At 45.1% G+C, this 17,222-nt stretch overlaps 1 protein-coding gene across 1 annotated transcript in view; it reads left to right on the top strand.

Annotated features, from left to right (window-relative positions):
- Positions 1-887: 887 nt before the first annotated feature.
- slc25a26 (solute carrier family 25 member 26) overlaps positions 888-17,222 on the top strand; it is a 29,553-nt gene continuing 13,218 nt past the window's right edge. Inside the window, exons 1-5 of the mRNA XM_084463929.1 lie at positions 888-1,027; positions 2,728-2,884; positions 3,682-3,794; positions 11,635-11,739; positions 11,923-11,970. Coding sequence (XP_084320055.1) covers positions 995-1,027; positions 2,728-2,884; positions 3,682-3,794; positions 11,635-11,739; positions 11,923-11,970 — 456 coding nt within the window. The 5' untranslated portion in view covers positions 888-994. The remainder of the gene's footprint in view (positions 1,028-2,727; positions 2,885-3,681; positions 3,795-11,634; positions 11,740-11,922; positions 11,971-17,222) is intronic.

Here is a 17,222-nt window from a genome sequence, read left to right on the forward strand (position 1 = left end):
TGTTAGTCTTCTACTTTCCTGAGCGGTAGTAGACTAACCAAAAGTGAAGAAGATCAATCTAGACCCATTTCCTGGTACATAAAAGGTGCTAACCCAGAATAAGTGGTATCAGCATTAAATACTAGTATACATTATAATATTAATAGCATACTGCATTAGATTATTATGGAAACAAATAGTCTAAACGACACAAATATCGCATATTTGCTACATTGAGCCCTAAAGTATGTGTAGATATATGTTGGCGGCTATACATAACCAATGCTGTACACCTAAATAATTATCAAAGTGTTAAAATAGTGTTGTAGGCCTACTAGTGTAAATAGTAATGAGGCGCAAAAAATAGCTTTTATGTGCATTCGATATAAATGTGGAATAATGTGTTAATGTTAATAATGTTAATAACACATTATTACTATTATAGCGATACTATTGTAAACATATATAAAATATGATCTATTTTCTTACCAACAAGGTTAAATGCAAATGTATGAACACATATTTATGCGTTGGGTAAGTTCGTTCCGTGGTTTTCTCGTCTCACGACGGTGCGACTCGAAAGGGATGCTTCAAATGAGCGTTATTGGCGAGGGAGAGGGAGGGACTTCTGATAAAGGGTTATCCGTTTCTGTCACATGTTTTGGATATTGTTTGTCAATGATTTTGTAAAAAATACATATTAATCCTTCTTGTCGTTGTTATTCTTCTCGCCCCAGGGACTGTTACCTGGCATACATAGCTAAGTAAAATAACGGAAATTGCGTTGCGGCAGACCGGAATAACGCTACAATTGAACATCCTCTCCCAGCCCAAGAAAAGCTCATCCAGGTCATGTGGTCACTTTACGTCACAGCACGCGGAAGTAATACTCCAAAGATGGCAGCGTCCTTGACAGGCATGTTATTACTGCACTGAAGTTATAAACATGCTGTTAAGGTACATTTCAATATCAAAGACATTTTGTATCAGCTGACAAGACGGAACATAACATACCATGGAAAAACAAGCGTTTATTGCGTCCTTAACGGTAATGTCACGATGTATACAAATTCTGACAGTCAGTCACTAACTTAACTGCTTAAACATGATCTATTTTATTGTATCTTTAATTCATTTTCAAACGTTAAAAATCGACCACGCCTGTGTTCTTGTTTGGAATATACCTGTGAATATACAACGGTTTGTAGTCGTTTCCAGCATACATACATTGTAAACCATGTTGGGCTGCAAACCATTGGCCATGTATTAACCTATAATAGTAAATTCCATTAAATATAAATATGTTAATAAGGAAACAGCAATCCCATTAGTATGCTCTAATATTGCAGTTGTTATTGTTTAAGGCGAATTTAAATACTAACTGTGTGTAAGAAAGGGAGAAGTGAATGGTCCGACAGTGTAATAGCCTACATATTGTAAGTCTAAGTCTTGTTATGAATCTGCAAAATAGGTAAACAACAATGTTTGCATTCTTTCTCATTATTCTCATTCAGTACAATATAGTATTACGGAGGGTCAGATTAGTGAGACTTGCATTAACATTCTGCGCCACTTGGCACTGACTTCCACAGACCTTCCTTCAAATAACTTTTTTGTTCATGCTTTAGTGCCTGAGATAATCAAAGTCCATAAACTTGATCACTCTCTGTTTAGCCAAGCTTAGTATGAGAACACATGGCTCCATTGTTGAATTCTTGGATGAGCAGATAAAAAATAATGAGGGTCTAGTTGTTGTGCAAATAACCCCAAAATGCATTATCTTTACAAAAAAACACTTTATCTTGTGTTATGCCATATTCGATTTTGCCACACAGTAGACCCTATTCACACAGGCATTATTGCAGTGTAAACACAGGTGTCACTACCAACACTTATCATGGGTCTACTCTTTTTATCCAAACTGACGATATCACACATTGACCGTGTGCCCTGGTACATAAAAGTAGCAGATGCTTAATTAGTGTTATGAACAATTGATTTGTCCATCTCTGTGAAAAGGGTCTGTTGAGGAGGTTAACTGCAGGTAATGGACATAAATGGGGTCACTATTTATGCTAATTTAGGATATTTATTTATTTGGAGATTTGATGACTACTTAAGCATCTTGGAAACTATTATACGTGTTAAGTGTGTGGATTACCACAGACACAATTTCAAACCAAGCACAAACAGGGTCTCGCATGAACTCTGAACTTGAAGTGCACATAAGGGATGTTAATTATTAATCAATTAATCACTGTTAAGAATTTAACAGATTCAACATTTATTAACTGACAATGTTGGTTTTATGTACCTTTTCTCAAAAAAAATCTTGTTATTCTCTTGTTGTAAAATCTTGTTAGTCTAGGAATGACAGTAGTTGTGCCCCATTTGAGATTGTTTGTTTGGCGACACCATTTGTTGAATAAGGACCGGACAAGAACAGCTGTTTTGAGTGAGAGCCTTATTGTTTTATAATTCTGTTTACTTGTTTCAATTGTTTGTGCTTCATGAATTTATGTTTCACATAACTCACATGGCGCGGGAATTGTTTAAATACAACTTCCACTGAGATAAGACATGCGTTTTGTATCTTGTTAATTAGTAATGATTAATCGAGCAATGATCGTTAACGTTTTCAACTATCGGTTAAGGAAAATGCATTACATTTGCAACCCAAAGGTTAATAAAACAAACCTCCCATATTTCACTCACAGTAACAGAGCTTATACCTCCTCTGTGTCCTAGGCAGGGGGCTGTGCAGGGATGTGTGTGGATCTGGCCCTCTTCCCCCTGGACACCATGAAGACCAGGCTGCAGAGCCAGCAGGGCTTCTACAAGGCAGGGGGCTTCAGGGGGATCTATGCTGGGGTCCCATCTGCTGCCATTGGCTCCTTCCCGAATGGTACTACACTTGTTATGTCAACAGGGAATTTCAACTTTTGAAAACATTTGGATGCACTGGGGAAGTAGCTGAGAGTTCAGATGTTGTTTTCAGAGGTATTTCTTGATTACATCACAAAGAACGGCACCATTGTTGTCCGTTCTTTTTTTGGCGTTCTTTTTGAATGTAGAACCTATACCAGGAGGAGATGCTGGTGTGCTGGTGTGGCTGATGTGGGGTTACAAAGATGAAAATCCCCTTCAAAGTGATGTATTAATTAACAGTAGAAAAACTCTTAAGGGGAAAAACTTAGTCTTGAATTTATTGAATAAAAAATTAGGTTTTGGATAGATGCATACCATTACCAGAAACATATAAATGTAAAATATATGTAAAATGTGGATATTATTTATAATAATGGACATAATAAATCCATTATTATATTGTCTCATTATTCAGTTTCTCCAGTGCATTTTTCCAATAAAGTTCATTTAGAGGTATGTTAATATTCTTTCACCCTAATTAGACAGTGGTTCATTTTAATAATTATATTTTCGCTAAACTTTTCTCTAAAATGACCGTAGATAACACTTTTCTTCTCTGTGGCATGCCTCTCTGTAACTGCCCTCATCTTAACACACTTCTTGACACGCACGCACGCACACACACACACACACACACACACACACACACACACACACACACACACACACACACAGAGCTCTGCTTCAGCCTGTCAGTGGTGGTGAGGGGTATTAATGGCTGCATACTGGGCTGACTAATGTGCCTTAACGCGCTGGGGTTCTGCTTGGTTCCAGCCGCTGCTTTCTTCGTCACCTACGACTGCACCAAGTCCCTGCTCGGCAGAGGCCAGGACGCAGCACACATGGCACCTGTCAATCACATGTTGGCTGCCTCCCTGGGAGAAGTGGTAGGTGCCCACCTTCTGGTGTCTACTTGCTTTGTTTACTCAAAGTCCTGCGTTGCAGAAGTCACTTTGCCAGGGTGACTGTGTGCATCATTGTGTGTCTTAACGACCTGTATCTGAATTCATTGGCACTTCAGGACTAAGATGTTTGCTGAATCGTAGCAGTAGCAACGATTTTCAAAGGGGAGGAACGAAACATCTCAGAGGTATACATGGGGGCGGAGCTTGCAGAAGAGACTGTGAAAAGGGAGTCAAATAGACAAGCAGACTGCAGCAAAGATCTAAAGCATTATGGTCAATGGGAAATATTCAAATTGAAGATATGTTTTGCTCATATTGTCCATTGTCCATTTAAAGTATTTGTGATAATAGAGCCCAATCCCTGGTATGTCCAAAACGTGTATGGCAATTCCATCCTAATTGTTTGAAAATTGCCTGAATTTAGGGATGGGATCCACAAAGTGTCTGAGAATGTTCTGACATCTATTAGCTAGTGTCAAGAGCAAGGCAAAGCTTTCCAGAGTATTTCAACTGGGAAGTAAAATTACAGGCTGAAAACACACAGAATTGTCCTATCACCATCAGTCCAAAGCTTTAGTGGTCAGATCTTAGATGACCACAGGCATACCTTAAAAAAAAAACTTTCAGCTACCGCCCTTAAGGGAAAGGGTACAGATTCCCCTGCCCAAAAAAAAAATCTATACAAACAAACAAACATGTTTGTCCCTGTAGTTTCATGCAGTATTTTCCCCTTACTTGACAATCTTGGTAGGGCAGGGAAGTGTGGGTGGGTGGGTGGCTGACCATATGCGACCAGGTAGGTGGGTTTGACTGTCGTCCTGGGTCATCAAGGTCGTTGGGTGGTGGTCATGGATGGGTATTTTGAGTGGACATTCTTGGCTTGATTCCTGCATTCCATCCCTCCTTAGCTTGGTAAATAAAAATGTGTGGGCTGTCTGTTGAATTCACATTCAAATTTCTGTCATGGCTGCCTAGACATGCCAAAATTGAGTTGGAAATAAATGAAAACATAAAAACAATTTGGAAGGCTGTAGTTGGACCCGGGGGCTACGGCCGTGTGTACAACACACTGAGGGCATAAATAATTAACACACTTGTCTTGCTCATCTGTAATACCAGATGTTCCTTTAGGAAATGCTGTTTGTCAGTTTATATAGCCTATTATATCTAGTAAGCACAGCTAACCCTCCCTAAGTAGCCAGGGCAAAAGTATTTAGTTGTGCTACAATAATATACCAACTAATTGTACGTCAAAATGCATTTCGTCTCGTTTATGGGTGATAGAAATAGATGGATTGTAGTCCGTCCAAACAGTTGTGGCTTACGGATACAGGATTTTGACACGATTACTTTCTTTAGTGTCCAATTCAGGAAGTATGTTGATGAAACCTGGTTCATTGACATGCTTGCGTTTGTGTGTGCAGTATTACATATAAATAAGGAGTTTGCTACTCTCTCCAGCTTTCGGCCCAGGACTCCACCAATATTTTTTCAGGGAAGTCAGGCTTGAAAACCTATGCTATAGCAATTTATTCAGCATGGCCCTCTCGATGGCTCACAGCGAGCCCAGGAATCGCAGCCCTCCAGGGTCCATGGGCATTAACATTGGCATAAAAATGGAGGGGGTGATGGATGCGTGGATGGGAGAATGCCCCCCACATCTCCAAACCACCCCAGCAGGCTACAAAATACTAGGTTTTTAGTATTCATGGATTTTTGGATGGCTGTAATTTCCCAAGTGGGCATGTTTATGAAAGAGGATGTTTGTGTCTGGGTGGATCTTCTCAGTCTTGGAGTGCACTGGATCTTGTGTGTCTCGCGGTGGCGAGAACAACAGCACACCGTGTCGCACATCGGCTCTGACTACAAATTGAATTAGGCCCGTGTTTCCTCTCCAGTGGCTTCATAATTAGTCATTTCGTTTTTGTCATGACACTGCTGCAGCTGTAGCCGAATAAAAATACCCTTTCCAACCCGGGCCCCTTGTCGCGTTCCGCAGCTGATGAGTTCAGGTGACGTCATGGGTTGAGAGGAAGGTTGAGGCTATCGTTCACCTTTCTTTACCCCGTCTCAGGGATTTAAGTCCATCAAAGGAAGAAATCTTATGAGGCCAGCCTAGGCAAGGGAGGTGTGGTTTTCCCGCTGCGTTCCGGCTAGGCCGTTACGTCTTATGCTTCTGGGTCTAAAGCCAGTAATCTTCAGGCTTAGCCATAAAAGGCCCTTCCTAAAGGCAGCCTCCGAGTTCCACACAAGGCATGGAGTCTCCGTAATGTGCTGCAATCAGGCTCACATATTGTTCTTCTCTTCTCCCTGTACACGACCCTGCCAGATTTCAGTGGTAGACTATTCAAAAAGTTCTCAAAAAATAACATGCTTGATTTCTCAATTGAGATAGTTGATTCCCTTCATCCTCACAAAGCAACACACTGGGGGTTTTCATATTTTGATTTCAGCTTTCTCATTTCTGACATGTTTTGTCTGACTTTTCTGTAAGCGAGATCGCTAGTTTTCCCCCCCTGTTATTATTTATTCTCTCTCACTCCCTCTTGACTGGGAGCAGATGAGTTTAACTATTAATGGGAGTTGGCACAGACAATGTGTCATCTACATCAAGCCACCTTTCCTCTCCCCAGGAAAGTTTGTCTAATCCATTTAGCCAACTCTTTCCATTGTGCTACACCACATAAGCCGCCTCGAGGCCTTGACTCGTACCTACTGCCCCACCAGGCGTTGTATCTTATGAATACAAATGTAGTATTTAGATAAAATCTGTATCGTTTTCATCAGTGTGATTCTGATAAGGCTGAGGCTGATTGAAATCGATGATTTTCACTTGTAAGATGTTTACAGAAAAAATATGTTGTGCCGTAAAAATATTGTGTCCGGAAAAAAAATGGGGAATATATTAAAAGAAAAGGCTATTGGAATGGATGATATTCATAGCCGGCTCAGCATGGGAATACTTCATCCTTAATGTGTTAATGCTTGTCCATTACTCATAGTGCTTTTCTCATAATGGTGATAAGGCAATATAGGTGATGTTATTAAATATTTGCATAAATCTTCTCTGTGGAACTCATTGTGTGAGCAATGCTGAGTAGCAATATGTCAGTTGTGCTTTGAAGTTTGCAGTTGTGAGTGGTGATGATTGATCCAACAATTTCTGGATGAGAATTGAGTTTTGAAGAATATTTCTTTATGGATACAGTTTTCGATATTGTACATTCACAACAACATTCAGGGCATTTAGCGGACGCTTTTATCCAAAGCGACTTACAATAAGTACATTTGTCAGAAGAAAGAGAAACAATATATCGCTGTGTGTACAGTAAGGATGGTCATAGTACCAAGTGCCAAGCACTTACAATTGTAAGGTTAACCCATTCCCCATATACAACACCGATAGCTAGGTTAAGATGATATTGTACCATCGGTTAAGCGAAGGAAAGAAACACAATGGCCATACGAGGCCACAATCAGCACCAAGGAACCAGACAGAAGCAGACGGGGACAAAAGGAGAATTCCCTCAACAATCTGAGACGAGTCCCAGTTTTTCGGTGAGCGGCTGCAGCGGCAGGCGGGGGGACGCTCCCTTAAAGAATGTGTACGATGATGGCTTCTGTCAGGCTCTAGCAGGCTGTTATCCTGCCATTAGATCACATTCATCTTCATTCCCAGTCGCCCGACGTCTGCCCTGATAACCCATTTGTCAAGGCCTGGCGGAGGATGCCCCTATCGCCGCCCGCTGCCCCGCCCTCCGGGCCCACTTGTCTATGTGGGGATGTACTGAAAGATGCTCTGGGACATGGGAAGATGCAGTGTAGAGATTAAGCTGGGCGGTGGGCAGTATGTGTTGGGGTCGGCTAGGAAGTCATTGAAGCTAGTGAGCGCTTGGCCGGTATAACTGATCCATATGTGGTCTCCCCGTAGCACTGGACTCTCTTAAGTACCTCCCTCCAATGGATGGTGAGGTGTTCCATTCCATGTTCTTTCTCCTTCTCGGCCGCTTTTCCTCTCCTCTATCTCCGTGTAGATTCATGTTTTTTCGGCGTACTCTGCACCATGTTTTTCCCCAGAAGTTTTGGGCACCTGGATTTTGAACTCGATCAAAGACTATTGAGTGGGGAGATATTTGTTTTTGACATTAGCATTCAGTAAGAACCCATGAGGAGGACGTCCCCGGGGGTAATTCCAACTCTCACGCTGGTTTCATGTGTGTGACGTCTGTTTGGCGTATAAGCAGGGCCCCCCAGATGTTCAAAGAATATTCCACTGCTATTAACCGGTGGGGATGCTAGGTTTTGTGGTAGGTATTCATAGCTAGCAGTTGGGGGTTGGGCATATCAAAGTAGTTTTTTCCGGGGTTGAATCTTTGCTCACTTCTGATTGGGTCTCTCTTGTCTTCTTGCGGCCAGCCTCAGGCGAAACATGATCTTGACGTGTACACAATTAAAAAAAAAGTATAACATTTCCACGTCAGGATAGAGAAATGTATTTGAGTGGTCGATTCTGCTTCAAACATTTAGCGGTGATTTATTCTGGGCAGCGTGAGTGGTCCGGGGGAAACCATGCCAGGTGCACGGTTCATGCCAGGACTCCATTGCTACACGTTTTATCTGATGTGTCTATTTGTTCAACTTGACCTTAAACGACTAATTCAGAATAATAGCGTTGCACAGTCTGTTTAGTAATATTGTCCAACTAATTTGGACATTTTCCTCTCCGGCCGCTCCGCGCCCAGAGCCAGCTCGCTGTCACTGTGTGCGATGCCAGCGCCTCTCAATGCCAACGCGGCTTAAACGAGCTGGTGCTCCATACCTAATGCTTCACAAGTTAACCTTTTATGGTTCCCAATAGCGATCGTGTTCCTGCCCGTGTGTTGTTTTCACCTGCCCCCTCTCTGCTGGCTTCCACGTTAATACTCCCGCAGATTAACCACCTGCTGGTTCTCTGTGGCCCTGAGCCGGTCACTAGGAATGACTGGAGGGATGAATGAGGAAGTAATGGCTCTGGCCTGGGATTGATTCACCGGCCATGCAGATAATGGGCCTCAGGTCTGTGTTAATTTCCCAGTATGGTATTGGGGGGCGGGGGGGGGGGGGCTATTCACCTTGTTTTTTTGCAGACAAGTTTTGGGGTATAAAAAAAACAAAATAAAGTTTAGATCACAGTGTGTCAGTCAGGTTTCACAACAAGCCGAGGAAGACACAGTCGATCGCAGCCAGCTAGACAGCCTTCTAATTAATTAATTAGTTGTTTGGTGACTCCAGACAACTTGTAAATAAAGATGAATGGCGGTAGGGAATTCGGAAGACGCCAACAAGTTGCTAATGGGCTGACAAGCACGACCGCAGGGGTAGTAGGTTGAGAATAACGAGTGAGACGGGAGAAGTCTGCACAGGCGCCTATGACATGTCATGCAGTCGGCCCCCCACCTTTTAATATAATCCCTTTACATGTTGCTGATGAAAAGACAAGATGTAACGTTCCTTGTAGATCCACTGGCAAGATGTTTGCACAGATGAAGAGACAGAGAGAGGGAGAAATCACAGCTAATCTTCCCCTAGTCCGGCGGCTCTATCAGCAGCTGGAGCACCCCTGATTCCCTGCCAGCGTATCTGTCCCACCGTCCCTGCAAACGTCCCTCTAACAGCCCTGGGGACCAGGCGTGTAATCTCCCATCTATACTGAACAAGCGCTACAATTGCCGCCCCTTAGGCACAGAGATTACTCTCAAATAAACCATGTCCCTAATTAATTTGCTGTAATCTTGGGCTCATTTTGCGCTCTCCCCTCAGCAGTGTCGGGAGATAAAAGGTCCTTCCCAGCCCAGTGCAGCTGCACCGGCCTCCGCCACCTCACCCATCGCCTAGTCCAATTAGATCTGTAATTACTTGTCACTGCCACTCTCGCGGTTTATTAAGCCTTATTCTGGTCCTTTGGAGAATTACATTTGGGAAAACATGATCATAAATGGTAACCCCGGCCAAAAAGAGAGCAAATTAGATCGCTGAAATGGATCCTGCCAGCTCAGTTAGTGTGAGAGGGGCCTGTAGGTTTAACGTCTGCCACTTGGTGGGGCTGTTGCCCCACAGTAGATCTAAAGGACGGTCAATTACTTGAACACAAGGCCAGCATTGAGATATTCCATAAAGATAGTTTGCAAAAATAAGTTGTGCACATTTGGTTAAGCTCATTTTTGGCTAACATTCCAATTATGTACATGTTACATTGTTTATTCACTCTTTTCCCATATAAAAGTAAAAGTAAGATTTACCGGTATACTTTTTCTCCGAGGCACCTCACAGCATCATTAAGACATGCTTTTAATGACAACAGAAAGTGGTGCACAGATGGCACCAACCAACACTATATCTGAAGGGCATGGAATCCTTTGAACTCATCTGGTCGTTTCCTGTACTTGCATTCATGGCGCTCTTCATAGTGTTTTGGCATGCTCAAGCATCCCCTCTTGCGCTTGACTGACAGAGGAGACGGCAGGGAATGATGAATGGCTGAAAGGGGAAAGCCATCTGACATTCTTCCCATGGACAAGGAGTCCCCACCTCCCCGCATCCCTCCGTCACCCTGCGGAGGAGAGCTCGACTCAGGCAAAGGCCAACTCCGTCTTTATTACCACGTGTCTGTCTCAGCCATCTTCTCCGCACGCACGCCGCCGCTCGCGCACACACACACACGCACGCAGCCAGCACCACACACGCCGGCGCGCACACACTGTGGAGAGGGTGGCACCTGCAGACTGGCATCTGTGTGCCAATCTGTGTACCACCGCGGGGGTGGGGGGGGGGCATCGCAGCAAGCCAGGGCTGGAGAGGAGTGCGCTGATCCTGGGAGAGACCACTTGCCGCTAGGCGGTGTTTTCACTCTGTCATGGGATCTATGGGTAAACAAGGCGCCAGGTGGGCAGCTGTGCCCGTCCACCTGCCTTCCTGCCCGCCTGAAGGGGTGATACGAGCGGCGGGTGTGAGTGCTCAGAGCATGAATATTCATGTCTATCTAGACGAGCTGCATGCGCACCATGCTTTTATTTACATATGAGGCTCGAGAGGAACTTCCACGCAGCTGTGGAAGCGGGATAGCTCGGTTTCTTTGTCCTTGTACGTCTCACTGCTGTGTATGTGTGTGTGTGTGTGTGTGTATTTGTGTAAGAGTGTGTGTGAGTGTGCATGTATGCACCGGTGTCTTGACGTATTCATTAACTGTTCACCTGTTCCTCAGGTGCTTTGGCCCGAGTTCGGCCGTCAAGCCGGGCTTGCTCCTTAATTGGCCGCAGTAGCACATTACATCAAACAGCCATTTGCTCATTAGCTCCCTGTAATTATCTTCCACGGGCCACAGTATGTCATGTTGTGTTGTTGGTTGCCTGTTGCTCGGTGGAAGGAAAACACAGGTCAGATTCATGTACAGCAACAACAACACAAATATGATCGCAGTTGTTTATATTATCGGAGCGTTTTTTTTCTCAAAGTGTAACTCTGTTTCAGCTTGAGTTCTAGGAAGGAGGTGGATGTGTTGTTATCCCCATGGTTATATCCCCATGGTTTCGCCGCACACTGGGGTGCCATAAGCTACTACGAGTGTCTTGAGAAGCTTATTACCTCTCTCAGACACAATTAACAACATAACCGCTCCCCACACAGAGATCCACACCTCCACACACTGACCCTCTGATGCCTCTGCATACCCTCAGAGGCATCAGAGGGTCGGGGGAAAACGTTCACAAACCGATTGGCGGACACTGACGGAAAAAAATACAGTTTTGGGCATTTTGAACATGGGGGCTCCTCTCCCCTCCTGTAGGTGGCTTGTCTGATCCGGGTGCCCACAGAGGTGGTGAAGCAGAGGACCCAGGCCTCCCCCTCCTCCACCACGTACCAGATGCTGCTGGCCACGCTCCGGGAAGAGGTATAGTCCCGCTATGCTTCTCCCTCGCTCCGGCTCTCACACCTGCACACACACAAGCCGCACCCCGCATGCCTTTAGGGCTATTGTGGTATTATAGTGCATGCAATAATGCTCAGTGGAGTTTGTAGACCCACTTAGGCACGACATCATTCTGTGTTTTTGTGTGTGTTTTCCTATTCCCAGGGTGTCAGAGGCTTGTATCGGGGGTACAGAAGCACAGTTCTCCGAGAGGTAGGATCCCTTCACACACGTCACACGTCGCATTCATTCATTCATTCACTCATTCACTCACAAATCAACACACCTGCCAACACAAACCAATGCAGGAGCTCAAGTTTGTACCTCTGAGACGGTGGTAACCGGAGCGCATTCGGTGCCATTCAAAGTCACACACAGATAAAACAACCGCCGGCCCCCTGCAAGACCAAGCAGGGACTTTTTCCAACAGGCCGAAGAAATATTGAGGCTTTCCACTGTTCTGATTAGAAGCAATTTAATTTCTCCTGGGCTCTGTTGGGGTTGCACATATTGATGTATGGGTCTCTCTTTCTTCCCCTCCACTTTCATCTCTTTCAATTATAAACGAAACACCAGCTCCCCTCCTATTGCAAGTACAGCTGATTAATTAATGCAATTAGAGGTGTTATAAATGCAAAACAAAACGTGGATAAATGAGCATTGAGCGGCTCTCCCTTGATGGGCGCTCAGTTTTTGGTAATGAAGCTGCCGCTCCAGGCCTGTGATTCATGGCGTTCCATTTAATCGCACCTGCACTGCATGGTAATGCTGATGGATACTGATTCTGGTCCACAAGGCGAGCAAGACACAGGCACCCCACCCCTTACCCCCTTCCGTCCTTAACTCCACCTCCCCGTTCTTACCGCCCCACCCTGACACGGTCAATACAATAGTTACAATAGTTCCATAATACAATTGCAAAGGAGTAGCAAAGAACTGTGTGTGTGTGTGAAGGTGACACTGTTTTTCTCTGGGAAGGGAAGTGACGGTGTTTGTAATACGTTTGTGTGTGTGTGTGTGTGTGTATGTGTGTGGTTTGTGGGGTGGGGGGGGGGGTGCGGGGTAATCTAGTTCCCTACCGCCGCGCTCGGCTGTACTTATTTTCTGCCTCACTAAATCGATGTTATTCACGCAAATTCCATCTGGACAGCCGGTGGGTGGTGAAAAAAAAGGGGGGGGACAACAAGACACTGTGATTTCTCTGAGGGTTTGTGAATAAATGAATACATTTGGAGGCTGGGCCACCGTTTGCGTGCATACTAACTGCGTGAGATGAAATGCAAACGGCAAAGGCGGGGAATTCTGGGGGCTGCGGCAGTGGCCCGCGGATCCTCTGCTGTGATAGGCTTTGACGTGTGTCAGGGCGGTAATTCATTTTCTCGCGGCTGCCCGGCATTGCCCGCCCATCTCCCCGTCTTTGGCCGGGCGACCCTGTCAAGATACGTTTGTTTATGTGCTGCATGGTTCCCCCCCCCCCCCCCCCCCCCCCACCTCGACATACACACTCAGCGGTCCCCCTAATTGTGATCCTTCGTCACGCTGTATATTCATTAGGTGGCCGTCAGAAGCCATCTCTGATAGGCGTGACATCACACCAGCGGAGCGTGGGAGAGGGTACTAAAGGGTGCGGGAGGAAATGCAGAGGCAGCGGCGGGCAATGAAACCTGTACCGGATCTCGAACCTCATTGTCCTGCTGCTGTCAGGAGCCAAACCCCATCACATATCTGCTGAACACACATTATCATGGCCCGTGCATGCTCTCACTGCTGAGCAACGGATATCAAAAGCCTTGTTTAGCCTTTTAGTCTTGGGCTCTGCAATTATTCCATGTTATCGTTTTGTGTCTATTAATGGTATTGTATCGTTGAAATGTAGATGGCAACAGATCCAGTGACCGTACTGAATACCGTAACACAGTAAAACCGTCCTTTAAATTTCTATTTACTTCAATGTAGTGACTCTCAGTTAGACAGTTTAGAATGTTTTTGTTTCAAAAGCATATCGTGATATTTATCAATATTGCGTTAAATTCCCTATCATTTTTGTGATCATTTTCTTTAAATATCGCCTAGCCCTAAAGACCTACACAAGTCAGACCCCCGCAGGGGAGCTGCCTTGGCTTGAGAGCACGTCAAATGAATTACTTTATTTGGTTAAGCTGGTGTGAGATGCTCATTGGCTCTAAATTAAAAAAGGAAGACTAAGTATTGTCATTCTGCTAGTTTACATGAAGGGTTGTCCTTGCCGCCAGCTCCGTGGTAAGCTGTTGTTTCGATTGAAATAATGCAATGATTGCTTGTTCGATATTGACGAATATCGAGGAAATGTTATCTTTAACTGGCTCTTCCTATAGTTGTCCTTCTCCTCGTCGTTGTGTTGCGCCCCAAAGTGACCTTTGTTCCCCCCCCCCCCCCGCCGGTGTGATGGGATCTCACTGTTTCATCCTCTCAATATCAACGGTTCCAAGTCTGACCATTAGATGGCATCCAAGGCTTAGCTCTAGACATTAGACCCTGCTATATTTAAATGATCTGGCTCTCTCTCTCCCCCTTGCTCTCTCTCTCCGCTCACATCATTCCAGGCTTTTTTTTTTTTTTTTTTTTATATATTTATGAGCAGCAATCACCTCGGTGGAAATGAAAGCTTTTAGTTATTTATTTTTTGATGGAGTGTCTTATATTTTTGTGCTCTAAAGCAGTCAGGTAATCTGGGCTGTGATCTCAACAGCTTGAGTAATGAGCTGCAGTCAGGTTATTAGATAGCAATTTGCTGATTTGTGGGGAGTGGGGTGTTGGGAGCGGCTGCTGTAAGTGATGCTGACTCACACCGACACACTGGACTGATGCACCTGGAGGTCCCCCCCCCACCCCCCCTGATTGACTGGAACAGAAACCACGCCACTTCTGCTCACTTCTGTGTTTTTTTTGTTTTTTTCTTCCACGGATCCATATTAATTGCCTTCCTCAAAGTTTCTTCCCCTATTTTTTTACTGTCTCGACCACCGCTTCATGACAACACACACCATGCATTTTGTTTCTGTTTAAAGGAGAAAAGACTGGAAAAGTTGAGCAAGCTCGCTTTAAAGTGAGACCCCACCCCGACTGGCGGATCAGTGACAGTTATTTTTGGTTGTTAAACGTTTCTTTCACCGGTCAAAGGTCGTCTGCATCATGCTTCTTAAGCAGCCCCTCCTTCCTTCTCTCCCTCCACCGATCACACTGGACTTCCTGGCAAACTGACGTTTTGGATCTGGCAACCGCAGACAGGCCTTATGAAACACCTCTCCTCCCTCCTGGCCCCACACCGACCAACGATGGCTCACCACTGCATCCCCCCCCCCCCGCCTCATATTTTCGCTCCCCTTCTGCTTTTTATTCCTTTTATTTTCTATCCGCAAAGGATGGAAATGACACACAAACTCCTCCCCGCTGACACATCACCGCCGTCAATAAATGCTGCTCTTAGGTTGTCATTCTAAAAGGTCACAGCTTTTTTCTTTGGTTCCTTTATTTTTGTTGTTCTCTCTCTAACTCACTCGTACACATTCTTCTCCAACTAACCTCTGACCCAACAATTAGTCTGAAATCTCATTGTTTACCCATCTACTTTGGCTTTGTCTCACCAAATTCTGTATCTTAAAGGGTGTATGTGTGTGTGTGTGTGTGTGTGTGATTCCTCAAAGGGCCATGACCTCAGACACAACGGGGACCATTTTGTAAAGGGCCAAGCAATTCAGCTGTTCCATTCTTCATCGTGTCGTTGCATCATTATTTTTTTATGTCTGAAAAGCGCTCCCAACACGCCAAAACAAGGGGATTTAGTTTATCTCCATGTCAGGTTAAAGCCTAGCACAATTTCATATTTTGGGATGGCATCCATGTTGAGTTGTGTGACGCATACTGTAGCTGGAAGGCGTGTGCAGAATCGCTCTCATATCCTGTCTGGGTGATCTGATCCACAGCGGCTAATGTTTAAACACCCTCATGTGACCCAGAGCAGAGAGAGAAAGAGAAAGAGAGAGAGAGAGGGAGAGAGATGTGGGCAGATTTATGGTGTTTATTTTCCTTTTGCATATGCACAGTGAGGCTTTATGACCCTGTACTGTGTGTGTGTGTGTGTCAACTTCCCTCCGGGAGATCTTTCCCAATGATATTAAAAAAGGGCACTAACAACTTGATTATGGTGGAAACGCACACACAAATTTGTGAATAGACAAATATCCACAGCGAGAATTTCTAATCTTTTGAACTGAAATCCAGTTGGCCATTATTGGCTTAGTGCGAATAAAAGTGAATTGTTTTGACATGTGCCAATGGAGCTCCCTGATCGGCATGTGATCGATAAGTAGAGGCCCATGGGACACCTGTTGACCTATTGAAGTTTGACCCCTGACCCAACATTGGCTGACACTGCTTTGTGTGCATATGCGTGCCTGTGCACGCGCGCTCCATAATATGACACTGACAAAACAGCCAACCCTGGCTATGAGAAGGGCGCTAGTCTGCTGCAAGTGGGTTGGCCATCGGGGTACATAGTGTCAGCACATATTTAGAGCCACTGCGATCCAGGAGGAGCAGAATCTATCTGCCAGATCATAGTTGAGACTTGAATTATCAGTGTGTCATTCCAAATGGCCGTGCATGCATGTCCTTTGAGGTTTCAATTCATGGATTTTACTATTCCTCATGTTGTCAACGCTGTGTGTGTGTGTGTGTGTGTGTGTGTGTGTGTGTGTGTGTGTGTGTGTGTGTGTGTGTGTGTGTGTGTGTGTGTGTGTGTGTGTGTGTGTGTGTGTGTGTGTGTGTGTGTGGGGGGGGGGGGGGACCTCGATGGAGCATGCTTTTTTACGCTCCTCTTAAAGACACAGAGATAGGGACACTGAATCCTCGTTTCATGGAAATCCTTCAGCTTCTATCCGTCCGCCTGTGTGACTTATGGCTCTCCTTTGTGAGCAGTGGGGCCCGCTTGGCGTGTTTTTAGGTCAAGCAGACCTTCACAGTGGAGAAAGCCTTTCCTTGTTGTGTTGTTTCGTTTGGCGGGAGGTGAAGGCTTTGCTTTCTGTCACTGGAAGGCCGATATGGCTTTACCGCTCCTGTCACAGCAGGGATGAATGGCTCACTCCCACCACTGAATGATGGATGGATGGGTTCCTCCCCGCTACAAAGAACGGGGACGTGCCTGCCGTTCACATCAGGAGAGGCTGGAAGAGGCCGTGTGTCTCTGTCTTCCCCTCCACGCCTCAAACACACAGTACAGCATGTCCATGGAGGACGGCATTATCCTCTTTCACACACTCCCTCAGGGACCTCTCTCTCTCTCTCTCTCTCTCTCTCTCTCTCTCTCTCTCTCTCTCTCTCTCTCTCTCTCTCTCTCTCTCTCTCTCTCTCTCTCTCTCTCTCTCTCTCTCTCTCTCTCTCTCTCTCTCTCTCTCTCTTGCTCTTTCTCTCCCCCCCCCCCCCATCCA

The sequence above is a fragment of the Micromesistius poutassou genome, assembly GCF_964030765.1.
Source record: "Micromesistius poutassou genome assembly, chromosome: 2".
Taxonomy (NCBI): Eukaryota; Metazoa; Chordata; class Actinopteri; order Gadiformes; family Gadidae; genus Micromesistius; species Micromesistius poutassou.